This window comes from Prionailurus bengalensis, chromosome B1 (assembly GCF_016509475.1).
Source record: "Prionailurus bengalensis isolate Pbe53 chromosome B1, Fcat_Pben_1.1_paternal_pri, whole genome shotgun sequence".
Classification (NCBI taxonomy): Eukaryota; Metazoa; Chordata; class Mammalia; order Carnivora; family Felidae; genus Prionailurus; species Prionailurus bengalensis.
This window is the reverse complement of record NC_057344.1, coordinates 176,170,563-176,194,837: the sequence shown is the minus strand read 5'-3', so window position 1 is coordinate 176,194,837 and position 24,275 is coordinate 176,170,563. Positions and strand designations below refer to the sequence as shown.

Here is a 24,275-nt window from a genome sequence, read left to right as displayed (position 1 = left end):
AGGTAATATTACTATTCCCATTTTACAGATGAAGGCACACAGGCACTGGTTAAGTTGAAAAACCTTGTCACACAACCAGTAAAGAACGTATCTGTGAGTCAGATCCATGCAATCGGATCCCAAAGTCCATGCTCTCAACTGCTACACAAAATAGATTCTAGTACGTTTTATAGCAAGCCATCCTGGACATCCCTTTCGGCAGTGGTAACATTTGACCTCTACCCATTTTATATGTGAGTTCAATTTTGCAAAGTGCTTCAGAATTCCTTCAGGAAAAAAGGTGGCGCAGACACGAAACATATTAGCCTAGGTTTTATCCTATTTTGTTTTTAGGGTTCTGAAGGGAAACATTTCTTTAAGAAGCTTTTTTAGAATAATTTATAAGTCTTGTGCCCAAGTTATTGAACGAATTTCTATAAACTCTTCCCTTGAGCTCTAGTAGGGCAGCTGGTGTGAAGTTTCAACTGCGATCATAAATACAGCCTTACCACCTGGTGTCAGTTTTTGTTGTCTCAAAACTGTGTTATCTTAAAAATTCTTTTTTTTTAACAACAGTGCATATACAAACAAATCTGGATTTATCAAGTACTCACACAGAGGTATTCCTGTTTTAATTTCATTCTTAAGTGCCAACAGGGTTGTGGAGATTTTTGTTTGCTTTTAAAAAGATGTAACATTTTAGCTTAAAAAAAATCCCCAAATCAAATAGGTATGGTAACCAATATTAATGTAAGGTGGCAAAGGCTACCAAATTGTCATTAAATATGACACAAATGAAATGAGCCTCAAAGGCACTAAGTCAAATTTATGGCTTTTATTAATCATGGAATTTAAATCATCACAAACATACTTCTCAGTTATTCTAAGAAGTATCTAATGAAAAGGACAGCAACATGGTGTTCCAGATTTGTCTGCCTTGTTTACATAATCCTGAAGAATTACATGCAAATTTTATCTTATTTGCTACTCTAACCCTAACTAGCCTCAATGTTTTAGAACTACTACAATTTCCAAAAGTGTAGATTTTTGTTTATCTAATTACTCATGTTTTGATTTAGCTAAGTTTTTATTTTATCTACTCTTTTAAGTATGAGGCTTTTAAATGATTCCGTATTAGTTATGAAGTATTTTATAAATACAGACGCAAGAAATTATTATATTTCTATAAAATGTCAGCACTATCACTTCTTGCCCTTTTGGCTAAGATCAAGTGTAAAATGCTATCACTCTTCTATTCTAAAACACAATTCCTCACTTTTAAGCAAACCAAAATGATAGTTACCAAGATTATGTGAACCAAAAGGAATTGGGGCCAAAAAATCAAAAACAAAGCAAAATTCTCTGACATCCCAGCTTCTATCTCTGCTATACCTAATTCTTTCAATGAGAAAAAATGAATGTTATTTTAATGTAGAATTCTAGGTGCTAAAAAAGCTTTCGGAAATCAATAATAGAGCATTAATTTTAATGTCACTACCAATTTTTAAATATTCACAAAGAGCTAAGTGCTTATTTGACATGGTATATGAAGAGCTACATTAAATGATTCACAACTATTTCATGGAGTCAGATTCTGTAAACACAAACACACACACACACACACACACACACACACACACACACACAAACCGGAAGCCAAATTCTAGTTAAGATGATCAGTTAAAAGCTTTCATTTACCTCTACTTCTCCCAAAGTTGTTTCAAAGGGTTAAAAAAAAAAACATAAACAAATACCTATAAACCAACAATGATCAGAGAAGTAGACGAAGGAACAATATTCAGAAACCTTAAGAAGGAAAAGGGCTGACTTAGGAAGTTTCAGAGAGCTGATGGCTAAACCTGCAACACATCAATCTGGGAGGAAAACCAATGTACCCACAAAATCTCAGGAAGTCTCAGGCAATGGAAGACATTAAGTAACTCTGGAAGTGACTATGAAGGTGAGGTGGGGGGAGGGGGGGTGCCAAAAACAAGATCTGTTGAGGAGCAATTTAAGAGATAAACTTGTACCCCTCATCACTCCATCCCAGAATCCTCCCTCTCTTCACACCGCTGGAAAAAACGCCCCTCCTCTTGCTCAACAGAAACCAGAGTTTCATTCACTGCATATCACACACATGGGAGAGGGTCTCTGGACTGGGACACTCACACATGACTGACGGTAGGGGGCGGTATTCAAAACAGAAGAACCAAACAAAAGTCTGTGTCATAGATATTTACACTCAAAGTCCACTTTCCCTAAGCTCCCAAAAAGCTGTTTACCAGGATTCATTTAAAAGATAATGGCATGAGGCGTTACCAGGGAAACATATTAAGAGAAGTCCAGCAAGATCATCTCATCTTACAAGAAATGAGTAACAGGACTCATCAGAACCTGTTCTAAGCAGCTTTGCAAGATCTCACCTTAAAAATGAAACATTTGAGGGGCACCTGGGTGGCTCAGGTCATGACCTCGCAGTTCGTGTGTTCAAGCTCCATGTTGGGCTCTGTGCTGACAGCTCAGGGCCTGGAGCCTGCTTTGGATTCTGTGTCTCCCTCTGTCTCTGCCCCTCCCCCGCTCATTCATTTTCTCTAATAAATAAACATTAATTTGTTTTTTAAATGAAACTTTTGAGGGAAACATCTCTAAGGTAAAATATGGGGAATGACCCCCCCCCCAAAAAAAATAGAAATAAAATTAAAAGAAACAGACCGAACAGGAAAAGAGAGCCTCAAAAAACATGAACATCTTCAGAAAGGTATTCTGTCCGTGAAGAGTAACAATAAGCTATAAAACAAAGAAAGTGCTTTTTATATTAAATATAGGATAACAAAAAACAAAAGTAGGTTAGAAAATACAATTGAATAAACTTCACAGAAATGAAACACGGAAAAGCTACGTTATTTTCAACATTTTGGTGTGGGAGGTCCAACGCCAAATTACCAAAAAGTTTAGAAAGAAAAAACAGACTAATTAACAAAGAAAACAAGAAAATCTCCCAGAACTAAAAAAGAGTCTACATATAAAGGGTCAAGAATCAGATTTCTCAATACCAGTTCTATAATACCAATGATCTAAAAGACTATGGATTGCTAATCTGAATCCAGGGAGTATTCTTTCTCATCAAGACTTCTGAGCCATGATAAATTATCAGTAAGCATGTTTAGGAAAAAAAGCAACACTTTGAAAAATGCAAAGTCTCAGAAACTGTCTCCCCTACCCATTGTTTCTGAGGAAGCTCCAAGGAGCATGGGTGGGTATGCTGGTGGTGAAACCATGACAATTGGATATTGAGGAAAGACAAAAACACGGCGCATAGAGAATCCCTAGGACAATAATCAAGAGGACCACAGAATGCTAACCAGCTAATTGTGTAGCAGGACTGGAGAACCACCAGCCCAAACTAAACAGAATTTCTTAGGAGACTGTGAGATGATGAAATTGATATGTATTTTGGTTACTTCACAGATTTATAGTTCTTAGGAAGAAATTTGAGATGAATGAGATTTAAAAAAAAAAAAAACCCAAGTTAAAAAATCAAAAGTTTTAAATTCCAAGGAAAACTAAAGATCACAAATGAAAGAAAAATTAATCCTATGTTACAGAGCCTCCCATATGAGCATTTATAGTCACAAGAGTATAAAACTAAATACAGAAATAATCTAAATATTTTATACAACTGCATTAAATGGATGATAGACAAGAACTGTGTCTTTGCCAGAAGAAGGGGTGGGGGACAGAGATAAAAATGGATAAACATTAAGGGCGCCTGGATGGCTCAGTCAGTTAAGCATCTGACCTCAGCTCAGGTCATGATCTTGCAATTTGTGAGTTCAAGCCCCACATCAGTCTCTGAGCCCCCGCTTTGCTCCTCCCCTCACCACACATAAGTGTGTATATGTGTGCTCACTCTCTCTCCCCCCTTCTCTCTCAAAAATAAACATTAAAAAATATTGAATAAACATTATACTCTATGGTAGTACCTCAAGAGATAATCCCTAACACTGAAAAGTGAAAGGGGAAAAAATAGCATAAAAATATTATTAAGATAGGGGCACCTGGCTGGCTCAGTCTGTAGAGCATGCAACTCTTGATCTCAGGGTTGTGAGTTCAAGGCCCACACTGGGCATGGAGACTACTCAAAAAAAAATTTGTAAAAAAAAAAATTTTCTTTTTAAACATTATTAATAAATACAAAGTAAATACCAAAAGAAACTACAAAAAGAGTTCAAAGTAGCAGTCTCTTGTGATGATGTGGGAGGGGAGGAAAATTGCTATGTGTTTTTTAACAAGCCACATAGAACTTTCTGACACTTTAAACCACATGCTTTTATAATCACCAGAAACTTTTTTTTTAAAGTTTAATGTGGGGGCGCCTGGGTGGCTCAATTGGTTAAGGGTCCAACTTCTTTCAGCTCAGGTCATGATCTTGTGGTTCATGGGTTCGAGCCCTGCCATCCAGGTCTGTGCTGACAGCTCAGAGCCTGGAGACTGCTTCGGATTCTGTGTCTCCCTCTCTCTCTGCCCCTCCCAAGGCTCACACTCTGTCTCTCTCTCTCTCTCTCTCTCTCAAAAATAAATAAATATTAAGAAAAAAATGTTAATGTTTTGTAAGTTTAATGTGAACACATGGTTTCCTTACATCCTATTTTCCAAGGTAAGAACTGACTAGAACTCACTTTCACTAACATTACCAGAGGTCTGAAATAAAGTGATACTCTTCTAAAGAGAAAGGAAACTGGTTTATTGAGCCCCAGTTGTCAGGCCCAATGTTACCTACTTTTCCAACTGAGCCCACAGAGGGAGTCTTGACCTTACACTTTTATGTGGGAAATGGAGGTCCTGAGACATTGAGTCACATAGCAAATGAACAACAGATAGCTTACAACTCTAATTTCTTTCTGATTCCAACACCCTCACTCATTTGTCTGCCACTAGATGGATTAAAAGAAATTAGTCATGTTATTTAATAAATACTAAAACTCAGAAATTGTTTCCTTAAACTACAAATAAAACATTGAGGCTTTTTATTTGCTTGGGACAGTCTTTACAAACAAAGTATGATTTGAGAAATGGCCAACTAGATACTTTTTATCAAAGATCTAAGATTCAACTTTAAGTTCAACACAGTGATTGGTACATAACATCTTGGTCAGATAGAGACTTGTCAACTTTGCACTACATTTGCTTTCACTGAAAGGCCAGAGGTCAGCATTCCCAGGAAATGTGAGGCACACCCACACTTGTGTACCAGGGTGAGGAATCGCTCCACTAAAGTAGCCTTGGACACGCTGGGCACACACTGCGACATCAGTCACTGACAAAGGCACCAAGAGTAATAAGCTCTCATCTCCCACCAAGTCCTGAATTACTGGCTTCTGAGTGGTCTGACTCCCAACTACTGTCTGGGGTTTGATCTTTTCTTGGTATTTGACCATTGGCTTTTCCATTTTCCTCAGTTCTCTATTCAACCTGAACACGCAATCCACTGGCAATTTCTACCTCCTTGTTCTAGAGGCTTACTCACATCTTCCATAAAATAACCCAGCTAATCACAGCTATCCATCCCCTAGACTTCAGTACCCCGGTGCCTTTTCACTCCCTCTATCCAGAAAAGTATTTCTTCTAAAAACGCTAGTTAAAATCTCATCTATTTTCCAAAGGCCAACTGAACTGCCACTTCTCATTCCTAGATCTTTGAAGAAATGTTTTCTCAACCCCCCCATAACCTCACAATTCTGTACTCTGAGGACCTTTCTGTACCAACTATACTCGGCATTTAGGTTTTATTTTTATTTACTTCCTTTTTTTCTGCCCTAATGAAAGACATAAAGAAGGCAAGGAACACATACATCATGGGTGTTTTTGTATTCCTCCACAAATTATCTTTTCAGTTTATTAATTAATTTAGTTATTTATTGAGAGGGAGAGGGAGAGGGAGAAAACCCGAGGTGGGGGGGGAAGAGTCAAAAAGAGAATCCCAAGCAGACTCCACACTGTCAATGCAGAGCCCGGCGTGGCTCAACCCCACAAACCATGAGAGATCATGACTTGAGCTGAAACCAAGAGTCGGGCACTCAATCAGCTGAGCCACCCAGGTACCCCTGTATTCCTCCACAAATTCTTAAGCATATTATATGTTCGATTTGCTGAGTTAGCCTCACATGTTCTGCTTCTGCTGTCCTAGGCTCAGATTCCCACACCATGCCTCTCAAAGGTTAAAAAGTTAACATTTTTTTTTAAAGAGGAATTTAGCTGAGTAAGAAAGAAAGTCATAAAACATATTTCCTAGTAAAATATGAATTCAAGATCCATTGCAATTTTTATAAAAATGTTGGTGCATTATACTGAACATACAAATATCTTTAGAAAACAGCAAGTTAAAAATGTCAAAAAGGTTTCGTTGTTGCAGATAATGCTTAGATCTTTCACTATGTGTACCTCCTAGCAAGGGTACAGCACATTCACCATGTTGTCTTTTCCTTAAAGCAACTGGCAGGATTCTTCCTCTGAGTCACATACTTGGGAAATGCTGCAATAAACCGTATCCAGTCTTCCATATTTACATCAACTCAGACTGAGGGAAGAGCTTGAGCTTATCATGGGTGCCTGGGTGGCTCAGTCAGTTAAGCATGACTTTGGTTCAGGTCATGATCTCACAGGTCATGATCTCATAGCTCGGGAGTTCGAGCCCCACATCCAGCTCCGTGCAGACAGCTCAGAGCCTGGAGCCTGCTTGGGATTCTGTCTCCCTCTCTCTCTGCCCCTCCCCCACTCACGCTCTGCCTCACTCTCTGAAAAATAAACATTAAAATTTTTTTTTTTGATTTAAAAAACTTTAAAAAAAAAAGAGCTTGAGCTTATTAGTTACAGTTAAGAAAGGGGAGTGAGACTTTTTTTTTTATCCTCAAAACCCAGTGAGTTTTTTTAAAAACAAGTACCATTTAATTAAGTTTATCATCTGCTTGACTTGTCTGAAACACAAATATACACCCACATTCTACATTTTATTAAGTTTTTTTCCATATAATTTTTGAAATTGATACTATCAGTCTATAGTATAATTAAATCATTCAAAGAGTTAGTGAATGTTCATATTTTAAGCTCAACTGTGAATGTTTTACTATTTCTTTACTTGCATGATGGTACACACTTACTTTCTTCCTAAGTACTAGGCAGCTTTCACACACCGTGCACTGATGCAGAACTGGCATTTCCATTGCAAAAACAGATACTCAATCATGTGAAATAAATCCAGATTACAAATTTGATAATTTTGTTTAACGTCCCTCATGACTGAGAACAGTTTCAAACACTGTTTGGAGAAGGACAACTGAGTGTGGCTATTTGTTTTTAATAAAGTAACGAAGGGAGTGATGGGGTGTTGGGGAAGAGGGCCTCAATGCAAAGGAGACATTACAGCAAGAACTTGAGGAAGGGTACACAAGTCACGATGCTCTGTGGAAAAGGACATTCCAGTCATAAAGAACAGTAAGTGTCAAGGTCGCCAAAGTGAGTTCTTGCTTCTTATGACTTCTATATTGATTAAAATAACAGAAAGTTTCAGGTTATAATTTTCTACTTGGGGCCTAGGAGAGACAGAAGAAGCTGGTATAAGATTTTAGCCAAATATCTAATCTGCTTTATGCTTCTATGGCCCACAGGCCAAATTTGTGTTTATAAATAAAGTCTTTATTGAAACACAGCCTCAATCACTGGTCTGCATATTCTCTGTGCCTGCTGTCATGCTACAACTGTTGAGTTGCTGATTCTTCTCGGAGACCCCACAGAGGCTATAAAGATTAAAATATTTATTATTTGACCGTTTACAGAAAAAGTTTGCTGATCCCTCCTCTCTGGAATTCAGAATGCCATCTACAGCAGTGCTAACTGCTCCAAAGAGACATGTGGCCACGAGTTAAATAAAGCTCATAACCTTTATTTAATAAATAAGGAGTGGGTAGGCATCACTTTGTCTAATTAATGAGCATTTTAAACACTCTCACAACAGAATACAGAATCCAATTATGAAAAGGAGAAATTACGAGATTCTACTTCTGATCTAATAAATAATACATGCTTCTAAGCCAGTAACATATACTTCTTTTCAAGTCATAACAATAAAATCATATAAAAGAGTTTAATCTCTTGGTGATATAGGAAGTTCTTTGTTTAATTTCCCATCTCTATTCATCCTGGTATCCAGGAGAAAAACTGTTAAGCCAGAAAACTCAATTATTTCCCCTAAAATGGAAAAACATAAATCTAGACAACTTACAGCATCTGACCTTAGGCGGATTCAGAATAGAAAGGATGGAAAGCCAGAGTTCTGACAGAGTGAGAGGAAAAATGTTCTAACTGTCCCAGGGGTGGACAATAATGGGGAAGCTTTCTCAGTGTGCCCGGAGCATAAACATAACAACCCTGCAGAGAGCAAGGTACCACCAGAGAGTAGGCAGGAAAAGGAAACCACAGCTGCTGGGGGCTCTGTACCCAGAGTCCGCTAACTCTTCTGGTGGTATTTGTTTGGAGAGAGCACTAGAATCTCCCTAAACACCTTAATTTTACAGAAATGAAAGATTCGAGAATATTCAAACTCACTGTTTCATTCCACCAATGTGTACTTTTGAATGCTTACTCCTACCTTTGCTATTAGACTATCAATAGTACTGATGACTGATGAAAAGTAGGCACAGTTGATTACTTTGTTACCTTAAATAACCAGAAAGGAAACAGGATAACTGATACTAAGAAGTACTGTAATTTGCTAAATTAGGTTATTCAACATCTAATTTGCTAAAAGGATGCGATGATAGAAAGCATTAAATATATAATTACTAACCATAAAAGTGTTGTTTTTTTTTTTCACTTTCTTAAGAAATTAAAACCTGCTCCTGCTAATCAACTAATGTTTCTTCTAGTAACTTTTTGCTAATAAAATTTATTTTAGGTCCAAGGCTTTCTAGAAATGATGCTCATTTTGGGGGGAATAGTAAAGAAAACCAGCATATTGCAAGGACTCACCACATTCACTACTTAAACATGAGAGATTTAATCCCAAAATAATTTAATAATTCATGAGGAACATTTCAAGTAAATATTTCAAAAGGACATTAAAAAATCAGGATGCCAGAAAACAATTCTAATTAAACACAATCCCTCCCCAAATATTTCTGAGTACTGTATAACCCTTAAGGGACAGAAGTCTCTTTGTAAACATCTAAAATGATAAATCTGTTTTAAAAGTATAATATTCAAGGGACTCTGACCTTCTGTGCAACATACAAAAATCAAAACAATGTATCTATACCAGTGAAGCCTGAAATCTAACAATGACATACTTTCTCTAACTACAATTAAGACTTGTATTCCCAAACAGAACACTGTTATAATATGAGCAAAAGCCAAACAGTGTGGGCCTAGTAATACCAACTCAATCTGTATTGTTTTTCTTTGCGATAAATTGGGACACAGTGCATTTTAGTGTAAAGTTAGAAACTAACATTAAGGATCTAGATGTGAAATTGCAACTTTCAATTTCAATCTGCTATTCAGAATCTTAACCCAGCATTCCACATAATACACTGCACATGTTCCTCCTTATGTCTAAAGAACAGCATTTGCAAAAGTGTACTGAAAACCCCTAAAAACTGTATCTGTGTGCGTAGGGGTAGGGGAGGGGTGGAGAGTAGCAACAACCTAGCAGGTTTAGAAATGGATAAACTTGAACTGCTGAAAATATGCTACTTATGGGGGAAAAAAAAGTGAAAAACTACATACCCTTGAGGGGAGAGTTTGTCTAGCCATCCGGATTTAACCTTCCTTGCAGAGGATCCATAAAAACAGGCATAGGGAGATATTGCATTTGAGGAAACGATTGAGGACTCAGCATTTCCACTTGTTGAGCTTAACGGATAACTGTGCCTATTAACAGGGTCCAAATTCAATGCTTTTTGAGTCCTAGATTTAGATGCCTTTGAATTTTTTCTTCTTAAACTCTGAAAGCATTCTTCTACTGTTGAATATTCTGATTCTGAAGCAGAGTCTACTGGAAAATTAACTTTGTCCTCTCGAGGTATCCAAATATCTTCTGCTTTGTCTTCGCTTATATTCTCCTTCCTGTTATCATATATGCTAAATGGAAACAAACTGTGTTAACATTTCAAAATACCATATGTATTTGAGCCACTGATTACTTTTGAAATTTATAAACAACAAACTGCACAGAAATTTAAAGTCAGAAAGCTCTTAAGAGCTCCATTAACCCATCTGATAAGTTCTAAAACTCTTCCAGAAAAACAGAAATCTCTTATTACCCTAAGATATATTTGAACACTGCTGAAAGTAGTATAATTTTTCTTGTGTCATTAATCTGATCTGTTTATTTGGGTGGGGGTGGGGGTGGGTGCAGACTGGTACTAAGGGTAAAGACTAACCACATTCCCTGCCTCGTAATTTAACACCATCACCAACAGCATTAAATAGCCATTCCAACTTGTAGTCCCTGAGTAACATTCATGAACCACTAACTCATCTATTTGGAGATCTCACTTCGAAACCTGTTGCTCCTCTCTGGCTCTCCGCGATTCAATTCCAAGAGCTTTAGTATTATTTTGTAACACTAATGAGGGAAAACTTCACCACACTGTTAGCTAAGAAATGAGAAAGAGTCAGGATACAATCAGAAGGTAAAAGCTGTGTAACCTATAATATTCACCAGAACACATTCATAATAGCTAAGCATATTTCTACAGATTTAAGGAATGACAAAATAGGTTCACTCAGCCATTTATGTATAATAAAACTCATTACAAAGAAGTTTTTGCTAATCAATGAAATAGATATGTGTAGGAGTCAAATTACATCCTTTTGGACACAGTGTCCTAAAACCTCACTTCCTTAAAGAATGATTTAACCTGGCCCCTTCCACATTTTGCATTATAATACATACATATCAAATGCTAACTGAAGATCCTCAATTATTTAGTTTCAACTTAAGAAAACCCACAACATTATCAGACTTGGAAAGGAAAGGATAAAACTGAAGATATAAAATGAACATCAGGTAATTATGCAGGACACTAAGTCCTAATAAAGTTGAGAAAACTAAAATTTAAGTTGGTGCCTCACAAACTGCTTAATTTCATGAGTGATCCAAATAACTGGGTAAACTGTCAAGCCACTTGTCAATGATGAACTTCCAGTAAAAAAGGATGTATTACATTTGTAAAAATTCTGCACCTTAGATAGTAATTTTTTTTTTTTTTGCGCTTCCTCTTTCTCCTTCATATTAACATAACTTCCCATCTTTAACACACAATTGTGGGCACCACATATTTTCCACTTTAGGATGGGAAGAGTGATTTCAATTAGGAAAGGACTAACATAATCTGCTGCAAAATATCACTATACACCGGATTTACAGACTCTAAGTTCAATTATTAAAATAAGTGCCATTATTCAGGGTTCCTGGGTGGTGTAGTCGGTTAAGTGTCCGACTCTTGATCTCAGCTCAGATCATGATCTCACGTTCGTGAGTTCGAGCCCCACGCTGGGCTCTGCGTGATGGCACAGAACCTGCTTGGGATTCTGTCTCTCCTTCTCTCTGCCCCTGCCCCGCTTGTGCTCTAAACAAACTAAAAAAAATTTTTTTAATAAAGTAAATGCCATTACTGAAACATCTAGAATGAGAAAGAGTTGAACTTACTAATGTAAACTATTTTCTTAGAAACATAATATGAGCAAGAAGTCAACACTGCATAACATTATATTCAAAAGAATTAATCATCATCAATCATGACCTCATACCTTGATTTCACAAGAAAAGAGTTTTTTTCAGTAGTTGTTTCCCCTTTGAGTGTTTCTTCATGGGTCCAAAATTCATTCTTTATAGATCTCTTCTATTAAAAAAAATATACACATATATTATATACATACATTTTTTAGGACAGCAATATTTTCCAAATATCCACAATGTGAGCTTAGTTTTATTACATAAATATCTAACTGCTTAGATCAATTTTCAGTAAAAACTTAGAGAGACTATACTAAAAATAGCCTCTCGATGTCTTTTTCAAGATATTTAAATCATTAATAATGCATCATTTCATCCAGGAAAAACAGAAGATGCCAACCAAGAACAAAATTTATTTACTTTTAATTTCCCACTTTTTGTCTTCCAACTTCTGTTTTATCCTGACGAAGAAATAAAATAATCAAAAGAGCACAAGTACTTGAGAAGAAAGAAAGACTAAGTGATAAATTAAATAATGAAGATATGAAGATATGTTAGAAATAGATATTTGGGTATAAGCAAAAAGCAAAATATAGGGGGGTTCTGTTTGCCTGCTTTTGCTTTCTTTGGGGGTTTGTCTTTAAAGTAACTTATTTTTTGGAAAATTCAGAAATCCCCCCTCCTGTATTCCTGAAATTGAATGTATTTTTGTGATATATATTTAAAGATACACATTCAACATGATTTTACTTAAAAGAATTTTACTGACTACCAATGTCCTGCTTCAATATAACTCATTCTCCAAACATTTTAAAGGAAACGAAGAGGGAAATATAGGCAGAAGAGCAAAGACTTGAAAATGGAAAAAAAAATAAAAATGTATGGGACTAACCTTGGAATTTTCTAGTCTCTGGAAGAGAAAGGTCTCTCCATAAGGAAAAATGGAAGATGAATTTTCCTCCTTTGAATCTTTTGGGGAAATTATAGGATGAGAATGAAAAGATATAAATAATGTGAAACATTTTTTAAAAAGGTATGCACTTAATAATTTTATAGTAATATCACAATTTAAGCTTTATTCTCTGAGAGTCCAAAATTATGCTTATAATATTCACCTCCAAAGCAACTCGTCCCATGGCTTCTTGGTGTAGCACTCACTGTATATGCCTCTCACTTCCCAACCAAGGCATATTACTCACTGTTTCTGAAAGTGTGATGTGTCATATATGGCCTTGCTACCCTCTAAGATCCACATTAATGTAACTAAGCACATTTCCCACATATGATGCCATTTATAATGTTAATTCCTAAATAAGAATACAGTATTAATGGCATAAAGTTAGTGTTAGATCTATTGTAATTTCCAATGAATAATTAAAAGTTCACTAACATAACAACTAGACGCTGTATCACTCAAAACACCAGAATCTACTTAATATAATCTAACACCACAGCCACTAATACACTTGTAAATAAGTTATTTCAAGAGATTTTCCACTGTCCTTGTGTTACACCCATCCACAAGAAAGAATTCCTAACACTTTCATTCTCTGTTATGGCAAAAAAAACTTTTAAAGGGTCAGTAACCAAGTGTTTTCCACCTTATTGTTAAGAAGAATGTTCCTGAACATATATAAGCAGAATTTTCAAAAAAGAAAGAAAAGCCTCTGTCAATGATCAATTTACCAAAGTAATGTCAGCCCTTTCCCGTTACCATAGCAAAATTACTTTCCATAAATCCAGGTCCTATAGCTCAGAATGTCAGAAACCACTTAATTTAGTTAAATGCCTTCGACTGTGGCTACTGATAAATGAAGCCCGGTGCAAAAAAAAAAAAAAAAAAAAAAAAAAGAAAAAAAGAAAAATTCTTTTTACATCAGTATCTGAAGATTTCCAAGAGTCTGAGTACATATGACTGTCTTTTATTCACTCATCTTTAAATGCATCTGAAGTATTATGAACCCTAGCAGATAGTTATTCCCATCATTCCCTATTACACAGGGGGCCTACTTTCTCGATCACGATTTTCACACATTTAAGACTGTCATATGAGTGCTAATTTACAAAGACTTTACATGCTGAGACTCACTTTCCTGTGTCACAGACTTTCCAGTTGAGGTAGCAATGTTTCTTCTCTCACGGAAATAGCTTAAAGCAAAGGGGAAAAATAGATAAATTAAAACAGATAAACAAAAATTGGTAAACTATGAGACTGAGTAAAGGATACAGACATACATTCCATTCTTCTGGGTAGAAAAACCAATATTCAAAAATAAATTTGATTCTAATTAAACAGAATGGCTAAATTCCACAGATGTGTTTTTCTAAATAGTCTTAAGGAGATTTTACTAGATTTTACAAGCATTTGCTTCTCACATTTATACTTTAAAAAAGTAAATGAATATATTCGCCCAATGCTAGTATGTACGTTGGATTTTCAAAACTGCTAGACATACCCCTGTGAGACACTAATTTTCTAATTAGAATTCATTGTTTATTAGGGGTTTTTTTGTCATTAAACTTTACAATTACAAAATTGAGTCAAAAATTTGTCGGCTCTATAAGCGTAGTATGAAAATATATAAGACCTTTCCTTAAAAATATTTGCTGCCTTGGGAGAGAAAGATTACAGGTAATTAATTAGAATACAGCCTAATAGCAATGAGAGAAGAAAACACTGTGTAAACAGATGTAATGAATACCCATTACTATATAAATGAGTTCTATTTTTCCATCTAAGTGTAAGAATCAGGACAGTGTCTTTAGGGTCTCTGAAATTTGTATCTGCCCAAATAACTACAAACAAGGATTAAAAAAAAAAAAAAAAAAAAAAAAGAACAGAAACTAATGAAATAAAATATGGATAAAGTTTAAAATCATTTTAACTAAAGCTGGTTATTCAAAATGATCAATCAAATTGATAAACCTCAGGGAAGGAAAATAAAAGACAAAAGAGACAAACTACCGATATCAGCATGAAAGAGAAGACACCACTACAATTCCTACAAACATTAAAGGGATAATTATAGATTATTGAGAAAAACTTTATTTCAATAAATCCAACAACTTAGATGAAATGGAAATATTTTTTGAGACATAAATTACCAAATATGATACAGAATAGAAAAATCTTAATATCCCTAGATCTATTAGAGAAATTGAATTTAGTAGTCACCTACCTGCAAAACACTCTAGGCCAAGCCATTTCACTGATGAATTACACCAAACATTTCAGAATGAAATAATACCAATTCTACATGAACTTTTTCAGAAAACAGGGAAGGAGAGACTATTTCCCAATTCATTCTATAAGGTCAGTATTACAGACACAAAGCCAGTCAAAAACAAAACTACAGATAACTATTAAATAAATTGTCCTCATGAATTTAGATGCAAAACTAATTAGCAATATATTAGCAAATCAAATCCAACAACCCATTAAAAAAAAAAATATATATATATATATATATATATATATATATATAACCAGATGAGATTTATTCCAGGAGAGCAAAGTTGGTTTAACATGAGAAAAATCAATGTAATTCACCAAATTAAGAAAATAAAAGAGAAAAATCACAGTCTCATGACAACAGATCCAGGAAAACCAACCGACAAAATCCAACATCTATTAATGACAAAGACTCTCAGTAAACTAGGAACAGAAGAAAACTTCCTCAACCTAATGAAAGGCATTTATGAAAAACCTACATCCTAAATAATGTTGAAGGCTGACTGATTTTAAGATTGAGAGTAAGACAGGGAGGTCTGCTCTCACTACTTATAATCACATTATTTCAGAGGTCCCATCCAGGACAATATGATATATAAAAGAAATAAAGGGCATGCAGATTGGAAAATAAGAACTTTTACAAGCAGAAGGTATCCATTAAGTAGAAAATCCTAAGGAATCTGCCAGAAAGATTCTCAAACTAGTAAGCCTAGCAAGGTCCCAGGATAAGGGGAAGATATTAACAAATTCAATAGTATTTCTAAATGCTAGCATTGAGCAACTGGAAAAAGTTTGAAATATAAATTTTATAATAATATCAATAACATGAAATAGTAAGGGGTAAGTTTACCAAACATGGGCATGATCTGCACACTGAAAACCATGTAACATTGAAAAATTTAAAAAGACCAAAATAGATAGATACACCATGTTATTGGATTGGAAAACTCAATGTTGTTAAGATGTTAATTCTCCACATGCTGATCTACAGGGTCAACATAATACCAAACAAAATTCCAATGAGCTTTCATGTAGAAATTGACAAGATGACTCTAAAATGTACATGCACATACAAATAACCTACTATGGTCAAATATTTAAAAGAAGAACAAGTTGGAAGATTTATACTGTACAGTTTCAATATTTAGTCTTAAATCTATAGCAATCAAATCAGTGTATAATTGGTGAAAGGATAAACACATAAATTAATGGAACAAAATAACAATTCCACCTAACTCCCACACATCTACAGTACTGATTTCTGAAAAAATGTGAAAGCGATTGAATGGGGAAAGGATAGTCTTTTCAACAAGTGTTGCTGGAACAACTGGATATCTTAATGAAAAAAGGAATGAACACCAACCATTATTTCATACCATATACAAAAGTGAACTTGAAATGGAGTTTAGACCTACATGTTAATGCTACTGTTCTAAAACTTCTGGAAATACACGCAAGAAAATCTTTGCAACCTTGGAGTATACAAAGATTTCTTAAATTTAAAAAAAATCAAAACCAAAAAAGAAAATTATGTATGTATTTAATATATAAGTACTTAACAAAATTAGTAAATATTAACGTACATTATAAATATACTGAAAACATGTTTAAAGACGAATTAGAAGAATTTTAAATATATTAGTGGTGCTTTAAAGCATATTTTGCTGGTTTTACTATTAGTCATATGAAATGTAAAGAAAAATGTTTGTGGTTTTAATTATACTCAGTATCCAACTGCAAGAAATTACTGAATCTATCAACCAACTTCATTTGATCTAGTGTTGATGAAAGATTAGCTCAACACAGGAAAAAAAGTTATTTTGAAAACCAGCCATCAGTAATTTATATTCTCATTTACCTATGAATAAGTTATCACAAGCTATTTTATATTCTAATATCTATTATGCCCAAAACATTATGTTAGGAATTTATATATATCTGCATCTCATATGTCATCCTCATAACAGCTCTATGACATAAAACCAGTTGTCTTAAAGGAGGCTCTCCCAGCCCAAGTCCACAGCTAGCAAGAGGCAAAGCCCCCATTCTTTCCTTTCTGCCTCTTTCTGCCCTATTATCTTCCCACCAGTTATCCTAAAAACTGTAGGTTGCTTTTTAAATTTAACATATAAAAGCATGGTCGATTTATAAAAATTAAAAAACCATTAAGAAAAGCAGTAGTTATCACCTTCTCATTAATTATGCTTTCGTGACCTTGGTCAAGTTACCTAACAGTCCTGAGCCTGGTTTGCTCATTTACTGAAGGAGATTAATTCCCAGGCCTGCTTCCCGGGAATATTATGAGGATTCATGAAAAAACTCTTTTAAGGAGCATAAGGTGTGCCCTTCACAATATAAACAGCAAGAATGAACCAATTATCATTTTTATTAGAGGAGAAAATGGTCCTTCTGGTAAACTTTATGTGCACATTTGTTTCTTAAAGTCCTTAAAAGTATTCACACTCTTCTTTGTGATAGAGAAAACATGTCATCAACCTAGTAGAGGAATAACCGTGTGTTGTTTTTGTTTTTTTTTTAGTAAAATACTACACAGCAATTATTACATAAAGTATGTGCATCAATGTGGATAAATCTCAAATATAATATTAAAACACCAAGTTGCAAAAAAAAAAAAAAAAAAAAAAAAAGCCTCTGGTTACCAAAGTGAATCTTTAGCATAATACAGATATTATTTTTTAATATATTTTAAACCACTAAAATAACCAAGAAAAGCAGTGCTATGAAGGTTAATTAATGTTAAAGATCTCCCTTTATGATCCACACTTACCTGTTACTTAGACAAGGCAGCCACACCAAAAAATAATTACACCATAAATGGACCATCATTTCACAGAATGTTTTTAAAAAATGCAATTCTTGCAATTCATAACAAACTAACTACAACAGACTAACTACGGATCATTACAGAATTGAATTCAAAAGAAAATCACGATCATTAGGCAGCAGTTTAAAACTGCCTTGAGGTTACATATATCTAACTAAACACACAAATCTGATTTCAGAAAACATGAGTCTATTAACTACAGCACAGACTAAGAATGTGAAATTTATAATGCACAGATATTTAAGTCTCAATCTAAGACGTTCCCAAAAAGATGTCCTCAGGAAAGGAATAAATGATAATTACAGATGGATTACAACACAAAAGTCTACATTATTATCCTCAAATAGTTCTTTAAACTAGCAAAAATTGCAGCTCAAAATGTATTTTTTTATGGGCAGAAGTCATGAATAGACATATTTCCAAAGAAGATATCTAGATGGCCAAGAGACACATGAAAAGATGCTCAACATCACTGATCATCAGGGAAATACAAATCAAAACTACAAAGAGATATCACCTCACACAAGTCAGAATAGCTAAAATCAACTACATAAGAGACAATAGATATTGGTGAGGATGTAGAGAAAGGGGAACCCTCTTCCACTGTTGGTGGGGATGTGAACTTGTACAGCAACTCTGGAAAACAGTAGGGAGGTTCCTCAGAATGTTAAAAATAGAATTACCCTCTGATCCATCAATTGCACTACTAGGTATTTATCCAAAGATACAAAAATACAAAATCAAAAGGATAAATGTACCCTGATGTTTACTGCAGCATTATCTATAATAGCCAAATTATGGAAACAGCCCAAGTCTCCAGTGCCCGATGAATGGATAAAGAAGATGTGGAACTTATATACAAAATGGAATATTATTCAGCCATCAAAAAGAATGAAATCTTGTTATTTGCAATGATATGGAGGAACTAGACAGTATGATACTAAATGAAGTAAGTCAGAGAAAGACAAATACCCTATTATTTCAGTCATATAACAAATTTAAGAAAATAAAACAAACAAGCAGGGAGGTTTAGAAGAAAGAGGGAGTTAAACCAAGAAACAGACTCTTAACTACAGAGAACAAAGTGATGGTTATCAGAAAGGAGGTGGGTGGAGGGATGGGTAAAATAGGTGATGGAGATTAAGGAGTGCACTTGTTGTGATGACCACCGGGTGTCATGTGGAATTATTGAATCACTATACACCTGAAACTAATACTACACTGTATGTTAAATAACTGGAATTTAAGAACACATATTTTTCAAAGTGGTGCTTTTTATATTATGAAATAAAAAGTATAAACCTAATGTCTTTTTACTTATAAAAAATCTGAAGCAGACAGATATCATTATCCTCTAAGAATAAATCAAACTATTAACTACTTAAATTTTGATTTGTCAAAATTTAGGTGAAGTCCAAATTTTGAAAATATTAAAATAATCAGCCTATTTTTTCACAGAATTTAAAAAGAAGACATTTTAAAGGCATATAAAGAATTTTGGATTGCTAAGCATTTTTCTGCTATAACATGAAATGTGAAGTTTTTCTTGAACATGGAAAAGATGGGATGAGTTTCTGTATTTTTCTTATTCAATGCACCCAACCACTGCTTAAGACTTTTCTGTACATTTTCTGCTTAAATATCTTTCAACATTAAAGTCTAAAATAGGGTTATCCATTTCTAATGTCTGTATCATGTCTACGTATATCTAGAGAAAAATATCGAAGATTGTTATTTTTAAGAAAAAGTTCAAAGAAGCCTGGAGACTTCAGGTTTAGATTTCAAACTTTTAAAGACCCTTCAGTCAATATGGTACACCAGTCTTAACAATAAATTATAACAGATGTCCTCCAATCACTGTGCAGCCCCGCCTTTCATCTTCCTGCACCCCATCTCTGCTTCCTTATTTCCCCTTCCCTAAAAACATTTAGAGGCACAATACCTAAAAGAGAAGGACTTTGTGACTTGTGCCAAGGATAAAACAGTTGCATGCGAGACGTATGAAAATCTTTAAACTGGGAAGGAGGGTAAGAAAGGTACCTCTTTAGTAGCTGAAAGATCTTGTTCTTTCCTGTCTTGAGCACAGAAGAGGAGGCTCCCGGAAGGATCACAGGACACACCCAGGACTCCCAGGGAAATGGTAAGATGCTGGATCTCACTTCCTGCTTGGAGGCCTCCATGGGAAACCTCCAGGTGAAAGTGATAAGGGAAGAGCCAGCTCTTTAAGCCTAGTTCTGCCCTGGCCCTCAAGAAAGGTTAAAAAGAGATCCTGAGGTTCATTGCTCAATAGCCCCACCTAGCCCAGCCTTTCCAAGAAAAGAAGCAGGCAGGAATTCAGGAAAAACTGAAGGCAAGGACAAAGATAATCCATTTGACCAGAGTGTCCATTTTGTCAGATAAATAAGGAGGGAAGAGGCAGCTGGGGAGGAACTGATGTCCAGGGAGACAAAAACAGAAGGCTTCACACAAGGAACGCATCCAACATCATATATACCTTTTAACAGATACATGAAATGTTTAGTAAAGAAATTATGTTAAAAGCATTGGCCACAAAGAAATATTTTTATTTGGTATATCCAGAAATGTACTAAAATATCATTTAGATGTAATCTGATTACAGAGAATCTCAGGTTATATAATCCACAGTTTTATTTTAAAACTCATATTATGACATTTTAAAATCTTGCAAAATTCCTATTTGCAATTCAGGCCAGGACCGCAAGGAAAAATACAAGTGAAGTCTGAAAATAATTTAGTTTCTCATTGTATGATTTGAGTACCACAGATGCAGGGTTACCATTTACCGCCATAATCAAAGAAGAAAGGTTATGAGGGGTAACCTGGCAGGGCTATGATGCAACTAGGACTAACTTATTTACTAATTTTAACATTATTTCAATTCTCATTTTCAAAGACTCATACTCACAAACAATGTGAATTACAAGTATTTCATATGATATAAAGCTTACGCTTACAAATTAAGAAACATCAAGTTTCTCAAGAACTTATGAAAAAATAGCACCTTTTAAAACTTAAGCCAAATGTTTCTTGTGTGAAGTTATCCTTACAACTCCCCAAAGGATTCTGTTCTGGCAAAGACACAATTTTAATGTGTATACTCATGGCAAACCGCCCTCAGTTACTTTGTTTAAAATTAGCAAAATATTTTAAAACTACAGTGTCATACAAAAATTGGTAACCTTCTACATTCCTAAGTAATACTTTCTCATATATGCAGTGAATATTTTTAAGAATATTTCCTAAATGAGTGGTTAAGAAAGTGTGTGGGTTCTAGAGTCTGATGTACTGGAATGAAACTCCAGTTTACCACTCATGTGATCCTGTCAAAATCAGCCTAGGGCTCAATTACCTAAGACAATGTAGGAATAATACCTCCAGTGCCACTGAGAGATTTAGATAACCCACAGGAAATTATAAAACAAACTGGCTCCTAGGATGTTTAATAAAGGACACTATTACTACTGATTCCCAAGGAAAGACTAGACTTTGCTGTTGGCGCGAGGGATGCCAAGAGACAAAGACAAAGTACACAAGATCTCTTCCCTCAAAGAGTTTATGCTCTAATGAGAGGTTCTTAAATCAACAGTCCTGTAAATTGCCACATTTTCTTTGGCAAATACTAAACTTCTGCATTTTCTCCTGCAAATACAACCAGGATTTTGCACTGTAATTACCAAAGATGCCCACAGGCAACAGTACCAGCAGTAAGGGTAGAGTGGAAACAAGCAGGGAAGGAGGGTATTGCAGAAATGCCAGCCTAGAGCCTGTGCAGGAAATCCATAATTACATCTAGTACCACAGCAGTTAACAGTCGAACAACCTCATGACTCCCAGCAAAGAGACAAGTGTTAGCTTTTAATGAAGAAAAAAAAAAAAAAAAAAAGAAAGAAAAAGAAAAAAAAAAGAAAAACATCCCACCACAACCTTGGAGAAAACCACAACTATTTTAGGTGTAACCCTGAGAAAGGGACGAAAGTTCTCTCTGCTGTTAAGTCAGCACTTAGCCTCCGCAGTTACCTCAAAGTACTAACAACCCAACATGCAACGCTGGTGGGCCCCTCTTTAGAATTCCGGTTCCAGTGAACCGGATTTCACACTGTACTGTTACCATCTGTCTCCTACGCTACACTTCAAGCACCTTCGTTCCTCTCTACCTCCCCACCGAGCACAGTGACCAGAACCAAGCTGGTGCTCCCTATATGTATCTTGAATTACTAATTCATGCCAATGCATTGTGTCAAGCAGTAGAGATACAAACGTTAGAAACAGGGCCCTTGGGGCGACTGAGTGGCTCAGTCAGTTAAGCATCTGATTTCGGCTCAGGTCATGATCTCGCGGTTCGTGGGTTCCAGCCCCAAGGTGGGCTCTGTGCTGACAGCTCCGAACCTGGAGCCTGCTTTGGATTCTGTAGCTCCCTCTGTCTCTCTCTGCCCCTCCCCCACTCACACTCTGTCTCTGTCTCTCTCTCTCTCTCAAAAAAATGAATAAATGTTAAAAAAAAAAAAAAAAAAAAAAAAAAAAGAAACATGGCCGCCGCTGAAGGACAAATAATCCAGTCAGGAGACAGAGTCAACAATTCAAATATAAGAATTGCCCTCATGGAAGAATTTAAAACCAGGTGTGAAGGCAGGCATGGGAAGGAACTGCCAGGTAAAATTAGAGGAAGGGACTTTCCCCCATTTAAATGGAAGAAAACTAAAGAGTCCCAGGCAGTTATAAGTTAGAAATAGACTCTGGGAAACAGTGTACAAAAGAAATGACACGTTCTCATTTTAGAAGGAAAAAAAGGTTCATTGAATAGGCAAATTAATAGACGTCAAATTTACCAATCCTAAAAATATGCATTACAAGCAACTAAATTCACTCAAATTGAATACTTAGGGCTCATCATAAAAATTCTTACCTCCCTGAAATTCCTTTTGTAGACCCTGGAATCTCTGGTACAGGACGATGTCTTAGCAGAAAAGATCTAGATGGTCTTGAAACCAGCTTGCTACGGCTTCTCATGGGTGCTAGGATTGGTGACGATGGAACATACAAATCATTTACAACCATCTCTCCTTGAAATTGAAAGAATGGGGATGGCAGTGATCTTTCTAATAAACCATTAGTTCCACTTCCAGAATTTGCCTCTGATACTGACGGGCGGAGGGAAGAAAGGCATTCAGAGTCTACATCAGGAAGCTGGCTCACATTTTCTGAGATCAAATCAGCTCTGTTTGTTTGTTGCTCTTCGATTGTGCAATCCATAGTTATCTCTGTAATCAAAGATTCTCCTTTAATATTTTCACTACCAAATAAAGTATGCTGAAAAGAATTCAAACTTGGGTGTGGTTCTTCTTCTGGAAGGGGAAAGTTGTGTTTAGGAAGAGACAGCTTATCATCTGATTTAAGAGACTGGCTATTTTCTACACTAACATCATTTTGATCAAGAGTTTTGGTAACAGTCTCCCACTGCGTTGGGCTAGGTGCCTGAATACCACCTGCATCTGAAAGATCTACGGAGTTACTCCCATCAGAGAATGGAGCATGGGGAATCTTTGAAGTCTCATCGTCCTTCTTTGTTTTATGAACATTTGCATATATTGGGATATCTTGCATTTTTGACAAGATTATCTGCAACTGTTTCAGTATCCTCCTCCGGTGTCCTGTAGGTGATATTCCAATTTTGTGCAGCACGCTGTCATTGACTGCCGCACAGTCCTTCACAGTATCAAAACCAAACTCGCGGAAGCGTAGGAGATACTGCTCCAAATTAATGCTCATTAGGAAATCTCTGATATCAACATTTACTTCACTGACTGAGGACATAATGGTGGCTTCATTACTAAGCTGAGTTATCAAAAGCAGTACAAGGAGATACACACAGGAAAGTCCACTTCTGTATTGGTTTTTCCTCTATCACTCACAAGAGAGAAATGTCTCAAAATGTTATTTTCTTCACAGTGAATGTTTTATGTGCTTAAGCCTGAAAAAGAAAAGAATTTTAATGGATTAGGATATTTTAGTTATGAAAACCTAGTCTGACATGATAAACTTTCTCTGGAGAAACACAATAGAAACGAGGAGAATTACTTTCGCTCACTCAGAGTTTAGAATTTTTGCCATTACTCTGCATGCCCCAGAGAGTCAATTCCTAGGTAAAGTGTGAGGATACAAGGCAGAAATGCCATGGTGGGATCAAATGATGATTTTCAAAAACATAAAAAACCACTTTCCCACAAATATAAAATGAACATGTGTCAAATAATTTATTCAACCCATTAATGAAGAAACCAGTAACATGGTAAGACTGTTTCTAGGAACATTTGTGCAATAGGTTTACACAGAAAAGACTTTTTTTTTTTTTTCATGTTAAGACTCAGATTAGTAGGTTAGATTTAAAAAACTGGTTAATGTCCTACAGGGCAATAAAACCATAACCTTTGGGGTTATCTCTCTACCAGACAAAAATCTATAAGCTA

General features: G+C 35.6%; 1 protein-coding gene across 2 annotated transcripts in view; it reads right to left on the bottom strand.

Moving 5' to 3' along the window:
• ARAP2 (ArfGAP with RhoGAP domain, ankyrin repeat and PH domain 2) overlaps positions 1–23,776 on the bottom strand; it is a 179,653-nt gene extending 155,877 nt beyond the window's left edge. For both annotated transcript variants that reach the window (XM_043572810.1, XM_043572811.1), the window contains exons 1-5: positions 22,715–23,776; positions 13,803–13,861; positions 12,606–12,682; positions 11,788–11,879; positions 9,760–10,113 (exon numbers count right to left, since the gene is read on the bottom strand). In XM_043572810.1, the coding sequence (XP_043428745.1) occupies positions 9,760–10,113; positions 11,788–11,879; positions 12,606–12,682; positions 13,803–13,861; positions 22,715–23,622 (1,490 nt within the window). In that variant the 5' untranslated portion in view covers positions 23,623–23,776. The remainder of the gene's footprint in view (positions 1–9,759; positions 10,114–11,787; positions 11,880–12,605; positions 12,683–13,802; positions 13,862–22,714) is intronic.
• Between the last annotated feature and the right edge of the window lie 499 nt (positions 23,777–24,275).